Consider the following 18173-nt stretch of genomic DNA (forward strand, 5'->3'; position numbering starts at 1 on the left):
TTGGACAGGTTAGGTGAGTGGGCAAATGTATGGCAGATGCAGTTTAATGTGGATAAATGTGAGGTTATCTACTTTGGTGGCAAGAACAGGAAGGCAGATTACTATCTAAATGGAGTCAAGTTAGGAAAAGGGGAAGTACAATGAGATCTAGGTGTTCTTGTACATCAGTCAATGAAAGCAAGCATGCAGGTACAGCAGGCAGTGAAGAAAGTTAATGGCATGCTGGCTTTTATAATGAGGAATTGAGTATAGGAGTAAAGAGGTCCTTCTGCAGCTGTACAAGGCCCTAGTGAGACCCCACCTGGAGTATTGTGTGCAGTGTTGGTCTCCAAATTTGAGGAAGGACATTCTTGCTATTGAGGGAGTGCAGCGTAGGTTCACAAGGTAAATTCCCGGAATGGCAGGACTGTTATATGTTGAAAGATTGGAGTGACTGGGCTTGTATACACTGGAATTTAGAAGGATGAGAGGGGATCTGATTGAAACATATAAGATTATTAAGGATTGGACACACTGGAGGCAGGAAGCATATTCCCGCTGATGGGTGAGTCCAGAACTAGAGGCCACAGTTTAAGAAAAAGGGGTAGGCCATTTAGAACAGAGATGCGGAAAAACTTTTTCACCCAGAAAGTGGTGGATATGTGGAATGCTCTGCCCCAGAAGGCAGTGGAGGCCAGGTCTCTGGATGCATTCAAGAGAGAGTTAGATAGAGCTCTTATAGATAGCGGAGTCAAGGGATATGGGGAGAGGCCAGGTACGGGGTACTGATTATGTATGATCAGCCATGATCACAGTGAATGGCGGTGCTGGCTAGCAGGGCTGAACGGCCTACTCCTGCACCTACTGTCTATTGTCTATTGTCTTGAATTCCTTCCATGTGATTTTCTCTGGTCCTACTAGAAGTTCTTGGAATTCCCTGTTATTGATAACCTGTATGATTTGTAGACCAACCAAAGATGCCTTCGTTAATTTTGCCATTGTGGAGAGCATTCTAACTGCTTCATCACTGTCTGGTATGGGGGGTGGGGGGGGGGGGAGGGCGGCTACTGCACAGGATCGAAGTAAGCTGTAGAGAGTTGTAAACTTAGTCAGTTCCATCATGGACACTAGCCCCCACAATATCCAGGACATCTTCAAGGAACGATGCCTCAAAAAGATGGCATCCATCATTAAGGACACCCATCACACAGGACCTGCCCTCTTCTCATTGAAACCATCAGAGACAAGGTACAGAAGCCTGAAGACACACACTCAACAAATCAGAACAGCTTCTTCCCCTCTGTCATCTGATTACTGAATGGACATTTAACCCATGAACTACCTCACTACTTTTTTAAAATTTCTATTTTTGCATTACTTATTTGTGTGTGTGTGTGTGTATATATATGTGTGTGTGTGTGTGTGTGTATATATATATATGTGTGAGTGTGTATTTATACACTGTATATATATATATATATTTACTGTAATCCACAGCTTTCTTCTCTATTACTGTATTATGTATTGCATTGTTTTACTGCAGCAAAGACAACAAATTAACTACAACATATGCCAGTGATATTCAACCTGATTTTGATCAATTATTCTGACTTGAATTATGAATTGAAATAACAAATACAGATGATTTTAAAAAGACTGTGCGTGTTAGGGAAATTTCTTGTTTATTTTCATGATCAGCAGCCCAAAATCCATACGATACACTTGACAGTATTCAGGAAGCAAAATCTTTGTTGTCCAGCGTATTTACCCTTTGGGAGTTCTGTATGATGTGTTCTTAGCAGTAACCTGAAGGTTTCAGAGAACTGGACCTCAGGAATGCAGGTACAGCAGTGATGCCCATTTCTGAAGTGGATTTGAGGCCGGTTTAAAACTTTGTGCTGGGTTGAAGTCCTGGGGCCTAAACCAGAAAACAGACCGATAATTAGCCGATTTTAACGCTGAGCCAGATTAACAGGATTAAGGCGCCGAGGGCAAAGGACGAACTGGTGTTAAACTCACTACTCTGTGAGTACTTTCCTCCCCTTGGCACGGAACTGACTCTGCAGCTGTGGACTCAACTTTGAGGTCTCTGCAGTTCATGTTCTCTGTGCGATTTGTTTATTTTTAAAATATTTGCACAAATTGTTTTATCTCTTTTGCACATTGGATTGTTTGGCAGTCTGTTTTCATAAATTCTCTTGTGTTTCCTTGTTTTGTGACTGCCTGTAAGAAGCTGAATCTCATGGTTGTATTCAGTATACATACTTTGAGCTTTGATTGAAATTTTGACCAGCAGTGATACCACAGGGAGAAGTGTTGGTACCCTTCATGTTAAATCTTATGTGAACATCAGAGATATCATTGGTAAGTTTGCAGCTGACATGAGAAGTGCTGGAGGTGTTGATATTGCGAAGGGTTACCTCAGACTTCCCAAGTGAAGAGGAAGTTTCCATCAGTAGGAACATCTAGAATCCAAGAGCGCAGCCTCAGAATAGAGGCACGTACATTTAAAACTGAAATGAGGAGGGATTTCTTCAACCAGAGGGTCATGAATCTGTGGAATTCGTTAACACGGAGGGCTGTAGAGGACAACTCATTGAGTGTATTTAAACCATAAGTCATAGTCCATTGAATCTGCTCCCCCATTTCATCATGGCTGATTTATTATCCCAATCAACCCCATTCTCCTGCCTTCTCCCCATAAGCTTTGATACCATTGCTAATCAAAAACCTTTCAACCTCCACTTTAAATATACCCAATGACTTGACCTTCACAGCCGCCTGTGGCAATAAATTCCACAGATTTACCACCCTCGTGCTGTAGAAATTCCTCCTCATCTCAATAGTAAATAATGTCCTTGACTAAAAGGTACAGTGAAAATCTTGTTTTGCCATTCATCCAGATCAATCCATTACAATGGTGCATTGAGATAGTACAAAGTAAAACAATAACAGATTGTAGAATAAAATGTTACAGCTACAGAGAAAATGCAACTTGCAGGGAGACAGGTAGGTGCCAGATTATGAGTCCACCTTATCACATTAGAGGACTCCGACTTCGGGCCTCCAATCCCAGCATGTGCTGACCTCAGGCCTCCAATCTAAGGGTTCTCTGACCTTGGGCCTCTGACCCCAGGGTAAGAGAACCTCAGGGATTACTGGGCCTTGCCGCCAAGGGCCCAACAGTCCTCCAGTTCCTGAGTGTGCTTGCACTGAGCTGGAAACAGCGATAAATCTCTTAACAAACTTGGAAGGTTTGTTGAAAATTGCCAGTGATAAGTGGGTCATGGAGCGATACCTACAGGCTTCATTGAAGGTCATTCATTCGTGCAAGGAAAATACTCCAATATCTTGCAGCTGTCTGAGCAAACGTTGCAAGTTCCCTTCTGTTGTCTTCTATCGTTATCTCCTTTTTCTCCATCACTGCCATCACTGTTTTCTATTTCTATTTATCCTTAGCTTTTTTTAAAAAATTCTAGTGTATTGTTCAATTTTTGCCCGTCTTTAATTGATCCCTGGAAGTGTCTGTGAGCCATTTTCTCGAGCAGCTGTGGTCGGTTTGGTAGAAGCCCTCCCGTGGTGCTTTGGCTCGAGTGTTGCAGAATATAAAGTCAGTGATGATGGTGATCTGTCTCCCTGTCAGGAGTAGGAGGATAACTTGTCTTTCAGGGCACTAGACACATGTTTATAACTGTGTAACATTAAGAGAAAGCAAATTAATTGCCGTTGTTTTATTTTATTTGGAGATACAGCATGGTAGCAGGTCCTTCTGGGCCAATGAGCCCCACATCACTCAATTACACTCATATGACAAATTAACCTATTAACCCTAACCTATACATCATTGGGACATGGGAGGAAGCTGGAACACCTGGAGGAAATCCACACAGTCATGGGGAGAACTCCTTATGGACAGCACCTGGCGGAATTGAAACCAGATAGAGCTGCTGTTATGACATTACACTAACTGCTCTGCTACCAAGCCACACTATTGCAATCCCACTCCAAATCTGCATAGTGCCTTGATAAATTTTCCAGTACACCGGGTTCCAAGATACCAGGCATAAAGCCTTTTTAGTAATTTGAGTCAAGTGGCAGTCTTTAGGACAACACACACACACATGCGGGCGAGTGCTGGAGGATCAGGGGGCAAAGTACTGGAAGCTGGAGAAACTGATATTCATGCTTTCACATTGGAGGCTACCCAGATGGAATCTGAGGTGTTGCTTCTCTCACCGAAGAGCCTGTCATCGTGGCAGTAGAGGAGGTCATGGACCAATGTGTCAGGATTGGGAACGTGAATTGAAATGGGGTGGCCACTGGGAAATCATTGTTGCTGCGAATGGAGCAAAGATGCTGGACAAAGTCGTCTTCCAATCCAGAGGTCGGGTTTCACCGACGTAGAGGAGGCTGCACCAGGAACACCCGATGCAGTAGATGACCCCTACAGACCTCATGATGGGATATGAATTATTGATCCTCCAAAAGCAGAATAGGAGGGAACAGCAGGAAGAAAAGTGAGTGAAAATTCCGTTCAGATGCCAGGCCCCATTTGCTATTGGGTTTATCACGTTTGAAGATGTTCAGCCAACATTTTGGGTACATTTGTTGGCACAGCAGAAATAAGCAGTGCAGTGGCCTTTCTCAACCAATTATTTGTCTTGTTGGTATGCAAAGCTTGAAGGCTGTGTCAGCAGGCCCAAGAAAGCAGACCATAAATCTAGCTCTGTTTTGTTGCCTTGTCTAGCTGTGTGAGAAAAGTGGAACAACTTCTATCTTGGTTACTGTGCAAGTGAACCACCCCTGTACAAGGATTCAGAAAGGCCTTTTCAAAGTAAAGTTTGCAAAAGCAAAAACTTTGTTTTTCAAGGCACCAGGCAACAGCTCAGGAAGAAAACACAGAGGATTGTGGTATCAAGAGATCTGATCTCCCAGCAGAGAGAGGAACTGTTGGAATTTCTACCTCAAATTGGTTTCAAAAGCATACCATAAATAGTCATTGAAGAAGCATTTGAAGTTTCATAAATCATCCTGCTAAATTTTCTGTCAATCTGTTCAAGAGTGAGCCAATTTAAAGTACACTTCCTTGCATTCATCATGCACAAATGAACGAAACAGTTTCTCACCCTCTGGTAGGCGAGGACCTTGTAGATGCTGCTCACTGCCAAATATCAAACCCACTGGTGTGACCACTGTTTCTTAATCCACAACACAATATGGGACTTAACCCATTTAAACACACACTGTGTTTGTCAAAGAGTCATAGAGCACCACAGCACAGAAACAGGCCCTTTGGCCCATCTAGTCTGAGCCAATTTATTGTGCCTAGTCCCATCAAATGAAACTTGACTGTAGTCCTCCATACACTTCCCATGCATATACTTATAAAAGCTTCTCTTCAATGTTGAAATCAAACCCACATTCACCACTTATTCTGGCAGCTTGTTCTACACTCTTACTACCCTCTGAGTGAAGAAGTTTTCCCTCAGTCTCTCCTTGAACGTTTCACCTTTCACCCTTAACCCATGACCTCTAGTTGTAGTCTCACCAACTTCAGTGGAAAAAGCCTGCTTGCATTGATCCTATCTATACCCTTCATAATTTTGGATACCTCTATCAAATCTCCCCTCATTCTCCTACACTCCAGGAAAAAAAGTCGTAAACTATTCAACAGTTCCCTATAACTCAGGTCCTTAATACCCAATTTCCCTCGGGATCAATAAAGTATGTCTGTCTGCCTTAAGTCCCAGCAACATCCTTATAAATTTTCTCTGCACTCCTTTAATCCTACTGATATTTTACCAGTAGGTAGATGGCCAGAACGACACACAAGACTCTAAATTAGGCCTCACCAATGTCTTATACAACTTCAACATAACATCCCAACTCCTCCACACACTACTCTGATTTATGAAGGCCAATGTGCCAAAAGCTCTCTTTATGACTCCTAGCTACTTGTGATGCACTTTCTATGAATTATGGATTTGTATTCTCAGATCCCTCTGTTCTACCGCAGTCATCAGTGCCCTAGTTTTCATTATGTGAGATCTACCCTGGTCGGTCGCCTTGTCAGCTTGAACATTCTCCTCTGACCTCTCTCATTAGCAAGGCATTTTCACCCACAGAATTGCTGCTCACTGGATGGTTTTTGTTGTTTTAACACCATTCTCTATAAAGTCTAGGGACTGTTATGCATGAGAATCCTAGGAGATCAGCAATTTCACAGATACTTAAACTGCCCTGTCTGGCACCAACAATCATTCCATGGTCAAAGTCACTTAGGTAACATTTAATTAATTTGTTTAGTGTGGAACAGGCCCTTTGGGCCCAATGAACTATACTGCCCAGCAAACCACTTATTCAACCAGAGCCTAATCACAGGGCAATTTACAATGACCCATTAACCTACTAACCAGTGTGTCTTTGGAATGTAAGTGGAAACCAGAGCACTGGGAGGAAACTCATGTGTTGATGGGGAGAACATTTGAACTTCTTACAGACAGCATTGAAATCAAACTCCGATATCCCAAGATGTAATAGCATCACGCTAGCTGCTGCCTGAGCTTGGCTCCCCGTTATGATGTTTGCTTTGTACAGCAACTTATCCTTTTGACCATGCCGGCATGCTTTTATGCATTGAGTTGCTGCCACATGATTGGCTGATTAGACATTTGCATTAACAAATGGGTGTGCCTACTAAAGTGGCCACTGAGTGTATATTCAGCATATCTTTGGCTCTTTTAGAAGAATAGGGTGGGAGTGTAATTGCTGCTCTTGTGTAGATTAGCAGGATGTGCTCCATTTCCAGGGACTTGAGTACATAAAGTAAGCAGCACTGAGGGGGTGCTGCATTGTCAGAATCACTGCCATTACAAAGAGACATTCAACCGAGACTCCCTTCCATTTGTACAGAAGACATTCCCTCGTCCGATTTTGAAGAGAATGAAGATATTCCTTGGCCCTATCTGGAAGAAAATGAAAATATTCCCCAGCCTAGTCTCGAAGAGAATGAAGTGTTCTTCCTGGTCTCCAAGCCAATATATAAACATTAGCTCTGATCACTAGAAGCAACTGGTCATTGTGTTTCTCGGACAAGTTAGACACTGTCGCAACATTGGATGTGTGGCAGCCAGTTCATCCACAGCGATCTGTCACTAACAGAAATGGGGTAAGGACATAGTTATTGTAGGAGGAGGACGAGGAAGTATTTCAAGTCAAGTCAAGTCACTTTTATTGTCATTTCGACCATAACTGCTGGTACAGTACAGAGTAAAAGTGAGACAACGTTTTTCAGGACCATGGTGTTACATAACACAGTACAAAAACTAGACTGAACTACGTAAAAAAAAAAACAACACAGAAAGCTACACTAGACTACAGACCTACACAGGACTACATAAAGTGCACAAAAATAGTGCAGGCATTACAATAAATAATAAACAGGGCAATAGGGCAAGTTGTCAGTTCAGGCTTTGGGTATTGAGGAGTCTGATAGCTTGGGGGAAGAAACTGTTACATAGTCTGGCCATGAGGGCTGGAATGCTTCGGAGCCTTTTTCCAGATAGCAGGAGGGAGAAGAGATTGTATGAGGGGTGCATGGGGTCCTTCATAATGCTGTTTCCTTTGCGGATGCAGTGTGTAATGTAAATGTCCATGATGGCGGGAAGAGAGACCCCCGATGATCTTCTCAGTTGACCTCACTATCCACTGCAGGGTCTTGTGATCCGAGACGGTGCAATTTCCAGGCAGTGATGCAGCGATGCAGTGATGCAGCTGCTCAGGATGCTCTCAATACAACCCCTGTAGAATGTGATGAGGATGGTGGGTGGGAGATGGACTTTCCTCAGCCTTCGCAGAAAGTAGAGACACTGCTGGGCTTTCTTTGCTATGGAGCTGGTGTTAAGGGACCAGGTGAGATTCTCCGTCAGGTGAACATCAAGAAATTTGGAGCTCTTCACGATCTCTACCGAGGAGCCGTTAATGTTCAGCAGGGAGTGGTCGCTTTATGCTCTCCTGAAGTCAACAACCATCTCTTTTGTTTTGTTCACATTCAGAGACAGGTTGTTGGCTCTGCACCAGTTCATTAGCCGCTGCACCTCCTCTCTGTAAGCTGACTCGTCGTTCTTGCTGATGAGACCCACCACGGTCGAGTCATCAGCGAACGATGATATGGTTCGAGCTGTGTGTTGCAGCACAGTCATGGGTCAGCAGAGTGAACAGCAGTGGACTGAGCACGCAGTCCTGGGGAAAGGAAACTGTGTCACTCAGACTGTGGAGTGAGTATGGAAGAAGCTGCCAGTGGAAGTGATGAATATGGGTTTGTTGTAACATCCAGGAGAAGTTTGGATAGGTGCATGGATGGGAGGGTTTGGGGAAGGATATGATCTGGAGGCAGGTCGATGGGACAAGGTGGAAGGTCAGGTTGGCATGGACTAGATAGGCTGAAGGGGCTGTTTCTGTGCTGTAGTACTCCAGGACTGGAGGAACTTAGTGGGTAACATTGCATCTGTGGAGGGAAGTGGGCAGTTGACATTTTGTGTCAAGACCCTTCACAATCTGCTGAATTCCACCAGCGGCTGAACGTGTTGCTCCAGATTCCAGCATCTGCAGTCTTTTATGTCTCCACCTCACAGGGGGAACTGGAAATCCGTACCTTCAAACAGCCCTGCTTCAAAGAATTTCAGCTGTTTCTGCTTCTGACTCATGCTGGCAAACTTCAGTTATTTAATGTACTAGATCTTGAGAGGAATTCTAAAGTGTGCAGGAGGGGATTATGCATAATAATAAATCCTCATCCTGAACTACAACTTTACAATAACAATGCTACAGAGTTTGAGTGGAATCATTGATTCTAATATTGAGTGCTCAGTGATTTGATTTGACCATAGACCATCAGACGTAAGAGCAGAATTAGGCCATTCAGCACATTGAGTGTTCGCCATTTGATCATGGCTGATTTATTATCCTTTTAATCCCATTCTCCTGTCTTTTCCCCTTGAACTTTGACACCTTTACTAATCAAGAACCAATCAGCCTCCACTTTAAATATACCCAATAACTTATCCTCCACAGCCATCTATGGCAATGAATTCCACAGATTCACCATTGTCTGGGTTGATAAATTGTACCTCACCTCCATTCTTGTATTTTGGGGCTGTGCTCTCTGATCTGAGATCCACCCACATCCTTTCTGCTTCCACTTTATCTAGGCCTTTTGATATTCAGTAGGTAGATTTGGTCAGACTTCCTTTTGTCAGGAATTATTTTTAAGATATCATTAATGACCCAGTCCTCCCTGCATCAACTTTTGACAGTTGCCAATAATACTGTCAACTCCCAGGAGGGGATGGAGCTGAATAAGTTGAGGAACAGTCGATCATTGCCATGGGGGAGGAGTGGGGGGGGGTTGTTGATTGACATTGGGTCTGATCTAGGCCAGATAGTTGTTCAGGGATGTTTCACAAAAGCCAGAACAGTGCGGGAGAGAGCTCTTCCAAAATGCACAGTTTTATTCAGTTCAATATTCAAGATTGCTTAATGTCATTCTCAGTCCACATGTGTAAAGAAGAATGAAATAATTGTACTCTAGGCTTGAATTGCCACTAAAAAATATAATAAAATACATAGGGTAGCTTATGAACATCAATTGATTGTATGTCCATAAAGTAATGCTAGGCAAAGGATTATCTGTACATAGGGTGACTCTGACAGGAAATGATGAATTTGTGGTGGTTTGGGGTTGTCAAGGAGTGAGTTAGTGGGTGGAAGTGTTGATCGGCCTTACTGCTTGGGGAAAGTAATCGTATATTTCAAGTACTTTTTTCATACATACACTGCTTACATTTTTTTTCATTTGCAGGGTCACCGGTGGAGAACTGTTTGAAGACATTGTGGCCAGAGAATACTACAGTGAGGCAGATGCAAGGTGAGTTGCCAACAAGTCTGCAGGAGTCTGCTCTCTTCCTCAACAAATTTGGCAATTTGTACAGTCGAGCGAGAATCGGAAGCATCAAACAGTCTTCCGGTGGAACTCAGCCGGTTGAACAGCATTTGTGGGACAGGAAGGATTTGTCAACGCTTAGGGCTGAAACCCTGCATCAGTACTGACATTACTTCAAGTTCAAGTTTATTGTCATACACATGTCTACAGCGAAATGAAACATCGTTCCTCTGGGGCCAAGCTGCAAAACACGGGTCCCTGAGTGGCATGGCCTGTGGATTTATGGTGCATGGAATGATGTCCTGGAGCTTCATTTCTGCAAGAACAAGTGCACCGCAGTTCCCCTTCTCCCCCATTGTTCAGAAGGTTCAGTTCAGTGACTTGTTACCCAAGAGGTTACAGATAACAAATTATCAGGATTGATGCAAAACTTCCTTCCCCCTCAGAGATGTCACCTGACATGCTAAGTTCCTCCTGCAGACTGCTTGTTGCTCTGGATTCCAAAACCTGCAGTCCTTTGACTGTCCTAAGAAGGATCAGAGATTTTTTCATCATATTATTAACCTGTAAAAGCCCATTGAAGTAGGTTGGCTTTCTGCTGCAAAACAAATTGTAGACATGGGCTCACATTTTTGTGTGAATGTGTTACTGTTTGAAATACTCACCAGATCAGGCAACATCAGTGGACAGGGGAACAGAGTAAACAATAGTTACAATTGATATAGTAGTCATGGGGGACTTCAGTATGCAGGTAGATTGGGAAAATCAGGTTGGTGCTGGATTACAGGAGGTGAATTTCTAGTATGCCTATGAGGTGGCTTTTTGGAGCAGCTCCTGGTTGAGCCCACAAGGGGATCAGCTATTCTAGATTGGGTATTGTGTAATGAACCAGAACTGATTAGAGAGCTTAAGGTGAAAGAACCTTTAGGGGATAGTGAACAGAATATAATCAAATACACTCTGAAATTTGAGAAGGAGAAGGTAAAGTCAGATGTAAAGGGAATTAAAGAGGCATGAGAGAGACATTGGCCAGAATTGATTAGAGAAGAACACTGGCAGAGATGATGGCAGAGCAAAAAAGGCTGGAATTTCTGGAAGCAATTCAGAAGGCACAGGATATATACATCCCAAAGAGGAAGAACTATTCTAAAGGAAAGATGCCACAATCGTGGCTGACAAGAGAAATCATAGCCAACATAAAAACCGAAGAGAGCGCATATAATAGAGCAAAAATTAGTGGGAAGTTAGAGGATTGGGAAGCTTTTAAAAACCAATAGAAGCTTAAAAAAAAAGTAATTGAGAAGGTAAAGATGGAATGCAAAATTAAGCTAGCCAATAATATTAAAGAGGATACCAAAATATTCTTCAGATACATAAAGTATAAAAGAGAGGTGAGAGTGTTTGCATTGCTGGAAATGCTGGAGAGGTAGTAATGGGGGACAAGGAAATGGCGGGCAAATGGAATAAGTATTTTGCATCAGTCTTCACACTAGTGGTATGTTGGAAGTTCCAGGAGTCAAGGGTCATGAGGTGTTAGAAATTATCATTACTTGGGAAACTGAAATATCTGAAAGTAGATAAGTCACCTGGACCAGATGGTTTACACCCAAGGGTTCTGAAAGGAATGGTTAAAGAGATTGTAGAGGCATTAGTAATGATCTTTCAAGAATCACTAGATTCTCTAATTGTTCTGGAAGACTGGAAGATTGCCAATGTCCCACTCTTCAAGAAGAGAAAGGCAGAGGATAGGAAACTATAGGCCAGTTGGTCTGACCTCTAATAGATTTGTCATTGGTTGGGAAGACGTTGGAGTTGATTATTAAGGATGAGGTCTCAGGGCACTTGGAGGCACATGATCAAATTGGCCATAGTCAGCATGGTTTCCTTAAGGGAAAATCTTGCCTGACAAATCTATTAGAATTCTTTGAAGAAATAACAAGCTGGATAGACAAAGGGGAATCAGTTGTGTTGTGTACTTGGATTTTCAGAAGGCCTTTGACGAGGTGTCACACATGAGGCTGCTTAACAAGCAATGACCCCATGCTATTAGAGGAAAGATTCTAGCATGGATAAAGCAGTGGCTGATTGGCAGGAGACAAAGAGTGGGAGTGAAGGGAGCCTTTTCTGACTGGCTGTCAGTGAATAGTGGTGTTCCACAGGGGTCAGTGTTGGGACCGATTCTTTTTACTTTATATGTCAATGATTTGGATGATGGAATTGATGGCTTTGTTGCAAAGTTTGCAGATGATATGAAGATAGGTGGAGGGGCAGGTAGTTGTGAGGAAATAGAAAGGCTACAAAAGGACTTAGACTAGGAGAATGGGCAAAGAAATGCAGGTGGAATACAGTGTCAGGAAGTGTCTGGTCATGCACTTTGGTAGAAGAAAAGGAGAGAAAATACAAAAAAGTGAGGCGCAAAGGGATTTGGGAGTCCTTGTGCAGGATTCCCTAAAGGTTAATGTGCAGGTTGAGTCTGTGGTGAGGAAGGCAAATGTGACGTTAGTATTCATTTCAAAAGGACAAGAATATAAAAGCAAGGATGCAATGTTGAAACTTTATAGAGCACTGGTGGAACCTCACTTGGAGTATTGGGAGCTGTTTTGCGTGCCTTATCTCAGTAAGGATGTGTTGAAACTGGAGAGGGCTCAAATGAGGTTCTCAAAAATGATTCCAGGATTGAATGGCATGTTATATAAAGAGCTTTTGATGGCTCTGGGCCTGTATTCACTAGAATTCAGAAGAATGAGAGGTGATCTCATTGAAGCCTATCGAACAATAGAGTGGATGTGTAGAGGATGTTTCCTATGTGGGACAGTCTAAGTCCAGTGGACACAGCCTCAGACTAGAGGGTGTACTTTTAGAACGAAGATGAGGAGGAATTTATTTAGCCAGAGAATGGTGAATCTGGAATTCTTTGCCACAGACAGCTGTGGAGGCCAAGTCTTTATGTATATTTAAGGCAGAGCTTGATAGTTTCTTGATTGGTCAGGGCATGAAGGGATACGGGGAGAAGACAGGAGATTGGGGCTGAGAGGAAAATTTGATCAGCCATGATTAAATAGTGGACCAGACTCGATGAGGCAAATGGCCTAAATCTGCTCATATATCTTATGGTCCAAACAATCTCCTAGGGCGACATGGTAGTGTAGTGATTAGCACAACGCCTTAAAGTACCAGCAATCTAGGTTCAATTCCCGCTACTGTCTGTAGGGAGTTTTTACGTGACTATGTGGGTTTCCTCCCACAGTCCAAAGACATACTGGTTGGTACATTAATTGGTCATTGTAAATTCTTCTGTGATTTAGGCTAGGGTTATATCAGGGATTGCTGGGCCAGTAGGGCCTATTCCATGCTGTACCTCAATAAATAAAATAAAAGTGAATATTTCAGTTTGATAACTCTCCATTAGAACCAGAGAAAGAACGTCGGCCTTTTTGAAGTTGCAGAGGGAGCAACATACACAAAATGCTGGAGGAACACTGCAGGTCTGCAGCATCTATGAAAAGGGATAAATGGTCAGCGTTTCAGACTGAGACCCTTCATCAGGACTGGAAAGGAAGGGGGAATAAGCCAGACTCGGGCAGAGGGAGGGTTAGAGGAATGTCTGTGACAGAGCTGTAGTCACTGACAAACATGATGTACATCCTATCACACTGTTCTCTCCACCCTTCTGCCCAAGGTTAAGACTCCGCAATTAGCAACAAGGAAAAAACTATAACAGAGATTCTAACAACTTATTAAGGATCATTCTTCACAGTGGAAGGCACCTAAAACATCCCAATAATAATAGATCATCATGGGGGCTGCAGGGAGAGAACTTCAACCATTTTTCTGATTTATCTAACTTCCAGTAATTTCTCTCCCTCCCCATTCTCTCATCTTCCATTCCCCATTATGTCTCCACTTACCCCTTCTTTTCTCTTCACCTGCTTATCACCTCCCTCTGATGCCCGTCCTCGTTCCCTTTCTGCCATGATCTCCTTTCAAATTTCTTCTTTTTCAACCCTTTATCACCTCCCAGCTTCTCACTTCATCCCTCCCTCTGCCATCCACTCACTTCCCCTATCACCTGCCAGCTTGTACGCCTTCCCCTCCGCCCATCTTCTCATTCTAGCTTCTATCCCCTTCCTTTCCTGTCCCGATGAAGGGTCTTGGCTCAACATGTTAACTGTTTATTCTCCTTCATAGATGCTGACTAACCTGCTACGTTCCTCTCACATTTTGTGTGTCTGGCTCTGGATTTCCAGCATCTGCAGAATCTTTTGAGTTTAAACCATTCTGTATCACGGTGGGAGGTGGGGGGGGGCAGGGTGGTTGGATGTGGTGTACAAGGCAAAGAAATGGAGCACAAGAGTTGAGTCTATTACTCTATTTATTCAATTTCCTTGTGTGCCCCTGTTGTAACTGCTTCCATCATCCTTTCAGACAGCACATTCCCAATTACCGCAGTTTACCACTTTAAAAGTAAATTCTCCCTTCACCTGTCCCAATAGACTGTCTTGGTCTGAGACATCGACCATCCCTCTGCCTCCACAGATGCTGCCGGACCTGCTGATGTCCTCCGGTAGTTTTCTTTTTTAACCCCAGATTCTGGCATCTACCCTGTCTTGGGTCTCGCCCTCTCTCACATTTCCTTGATCAGTCGTCTCGAAACAGCAAATTACTAAAACAAAATAGATCATAAAATTATCACAAGCTAAAAACATATGCTTTATTTTATCAAAAAATATAGTGGTTAAATATGTTTTTAATCAAATGTAAATTTCTCCTCATGTTTCTAACCTCTTAACTGATCCGATTATGGATTGCCTCTGAATGAAAGAAGCAAAATGTTTATTAGAATTGGAGCTACTCAAACCTGGTGTAAAATTCCTGTCTTTATTGTGTGTAGCTATCACAATTGATGGCATTGGTTCAATTACAATGACTCACATTTGTAAGGATGTCAAAGTTCCTTTCTTAGCTAAACCACACCCTGTCCCCTGCTGTATCCAAAGCCTCAGACACAATAGGTTCATGACTTTACCTCAAGTGCACAAAGATTTTTGCAGGTGGATTTTCTATTTATAATGTTGAGGTGGTCCTTTCAGATAACTGAAGAACTGGTAAAAGGTAGGGCTTAGAATGGCTGATGTTAGATATTCATTGTTGGACATACCTTACTCTGTGAGGGCCACTTGCTTTGGACCAGAAGAGATTAGCCCTGGCTCAGTATCTATTGATTCCACCAAGAAGCAACATCTCACTGAGTTGCAGAGCACAAAAGAAAGCACAAAAATGGACCCATCTCATTATCGCAAGTTGTAGAGTTTTGTGGGCAGAATGGTAGTGTAATGGTTAGCACAGTTGCTTTACCATGCCAGCTGTAAGATCAGAGTTCGATTTCCACCACTGCTAGTCAAGAGTTTGTATGTACATTCTTTCTATGACCATGTGGGTTTCCTCTGTGTGCTCTGATTTCCTCCCATTTTCCAAAGATGTGCGTGTTGGGGTTGGTGAGTTGTGGACATCCAATGTTGGCACCAGAAGCATGGCAGCCCAGCACAATTCTCACTGATCTGACTTGATGCAAATGATGCATTTCACTGTATATTTTGATGTCCACATGATAAATAAAAGCAATCTTTCAACAAAAAATCTTTAAAAAGGACTGAGTTATGGGAGAAAACATCTCTTACTTGCAGCCCGAGCTTGATATCTGTTGGTCTCACTGTGGAACAGCATCTCATAGCATTCCAGAGCTGTACAATGCAGAAATGGTTCTACCTTGTTCACACCTGCTGTTAAGGATCCATCCACACTAATCCTACAGTGACACCATTCAATCCAGTGAGGGGGACTCACTCCTTATATCGAATCTGCAGACATCCCACCTTTCTCAGAAGTTCCGGGAGTCTCCCGCAAATTGATAGTGGCTCCATGATACCCGCAAATGATATACAATATCCCAGAAATCAATTTTTGGGAGAGCGAGAGTGAGAGAGCAGGAGAGGTGAGCTTAACAGGCATCATTTGTTCATTAGCATAGCTAACGTTATTTAAGCTAGCTGGCTAGCTGCTAAGGAGCTATTCTATTGCAAACATTCCACCTTTCCTGGGAGTCTCCTGTGAACTGATGGCACTACCTCCCTGAAATGAGTTTTTGCAGGGTGGGACGTCTGTATCTGCTCTTTTGGAGAGGACATCCTGCCATTGTTCAAGGCCAGAGTACCATCGAGCTATTGTAGTCTTTCCTAATGGTACAGTGCTTGCTTTGGACGTTCTACTCTTTCTTTGAGACCATGTACCAAACCTTAACTTTCAAGTGGCCTAAATTCTGCTGCAAGTGGGATAGGGGATACACATTAGGGTGCGAAGGTGGATAGTCATAGAGAAATACAACTGGCATACAGGACCAACCAGTCCACAGTGACCACGGTGCCTATCATTCACGGCGCAGATACAACACTGTCGTAGGTAGCAAACATGAAACGGGCCCAGCGATGGTGCAATCTGATAAGGGGGGGAATCTCATTGAAAGGCTGACACAGAGTGTACTAGGAGAGGATGCTTCCAGTGATGGGGGAGTCAAGGACCAGAGGGTGCAGCCTCTGAATAGAGAGATGTCCCTTTCGACATTGATGAGGAGGAATATCTTTAGTCACAGGGAGGTGAATCTGTTGAATTCATTGCTACAGACCAAGTCATTGGGTATATTTAAAGTGGAGGTAAATAGGTTCTTGATTAGTAAGGGTGTCAAAGGTCACAGGGAAAAGCAGGAATGTGAGCTTGAGAAGAATAATAAATCAGCCATGATGGAATGGCAGAGCAGACTTGATGGGCTGAATGGCTTAATTCTCCTCCTATGTTCAAAAGACTTACGTGCTCTATGGTCTAATCCACCCTGAAGGCTGAAACTCTTTTACACAGCACATCTCTCTAATCCAGGCAACCTTTTGCTTTGCAGTTTCCGTAATAGTTCGGCAGTTAATGTGAGATCAGTAAATCACTCACTGTTGTGCCTGTAATCGAGCTGATCAAAACTTCTGTGTGCTGGTCAGGAATTCACCATCATTAAAGGCCTTGGCCACTTCCTATACCATCCAAGGTCACCTCAAGCAGAGGTCAACCATTTCCTTCACAAAGTATATGACGTTTCAACAAGGCTCTTTGAATTCTTATAAATGTAACAGATACATTTCAAACAGGGTTAACCAAACAGAAGCATTATTAAATTCATGTTAAACATTCTGAAGTGGACGATAGTATCGATAGCATTTTATAAGAAAATGTCCAGAATGCACTAAAAGCAAGAGAACAAGTATATATATATATTTCCTTTAAAATCCCTCAAAATAACTCAAGCAGAACAAAAAGGGATTTAATCAGCAGCGTGCATTGCCATGGCAACCAAATTCAATCTAAGCACTTTGTGTTTATACGTGGGCCTTCCAAGAATCGGGGGTGGATCACAGCTGGGAGTACAAGACCTTTTGATTTATAATAAAATAGAAAAATAGAATTGGTTTGTCAGAGAGAAGAAACAAATTCAGCAGAAGAAAATATTCTTAATCATACTGATGTGCATTGCCCCGGCACACAGATGTAACCTTACAAACAAGCATTAGAACAAAATGCTCTATGTTATAAATTGCATTATCAGTTATAATTCTCTGCGACGCACATGCCTTTAGTTATAGAACCATACAGTGTGGACACGTGCCCTTCGGCCCAACTCATCCATGTATTCCCCTGTGAGCTAGTCCCATTAGCCTACTTCTGTCCCTTAGCCCACTAAACCTCTCCTATCCATGTTCTTATCCAGATGGCTTCTAAATGTTGCTAATGGGCCCACCTCAACCACTATTTCTGGCAGCTCATTCCAAAGGCATACCACCTTGTGTGGGAGAAAGCTGTTCTGGCACCTTCCCCCTTCCACTTCAGTCCTAATGAAGGGTCTTGGCTCAAGACGTCGACTGTTTATTCATTTCCATAGATGCTGCCTGACCTATTGAGTTCCTCCGGCATTTTGTGTGAGTTGCTCTGCATTTCCAGCATCTGCCGATTTTCTCGTGTTGATAATGTGTTAATAGTCTTTTTATATCCCGGAGCGTTTGATGGCTCCGGATCTCTACTCACTGGAATTCCGAAGAAGTGGAGTGACCTCATTGACCCCTATTAAATGTTGAAGGGCCTCGATAGAGTGAATGTGGAAAGATGTTTCCTATGGTGGGGAGACTAAAACCAGAGCACCCAGCTTCAGGAAAGATGGGCG

The 18173-nt window shown here is 43.0% G+C and overlaps 1 protein-coding gene and 1 long non-coding RNA gene across 3 annotated transcripts in view; one reads left to right on the top strand and one right to left on the bottom strand.

The window, feature by feature from the left end:
• camk2g2 (calcium/calmodulin-dependent protein kinase (CaM kinase) II gamma 2) overlaps positions 1-18173 on the top strand; it is a 468766-nt gene that overhangs the window by 281622 nt on the left and 168971 nt on the right. For both annotated transcript variants that reach the window (XM_059946757.1, XM_059946756.1), the window contains exon 5: positions 9839-9904. In XM_059946757.1, the coding sequence (XP_059802740.1) occupies positions 9839-9904 (66 nt within the window). The remainder of the gene's footprint in view (positions 1-9838; positions 9905-18173) is intronic.
• Positions 1653-17006, bottom strand: LOC132379142 (uncharacterized). Its single transcript, XR_009507310.1, has 3 exons — positions 16913-17006; positions 14401-14582; positions 1653-1897 (listed from the first exon to the last, which is right to left on the bottom strand). It is a non-coding gene; the product is annotated as an uncharacterized LOC132379142 (long non-coding RNA).

This window comes from Hypanus sabinus, chromosome 21, assembly GCF_030144855.1.
Source record: "Hypanus sabinus isolate sHypSab1 chromosome 21, sHypSab1.hap1, whole genome shotgun sequence".
NCBI classification, from domain to species: Eukaryota; Metazoa; Chordata; class Chondrichthyes; order Myliobatiformes; family Dasyatidae; genus Hypanus; species Hypanus sabinus.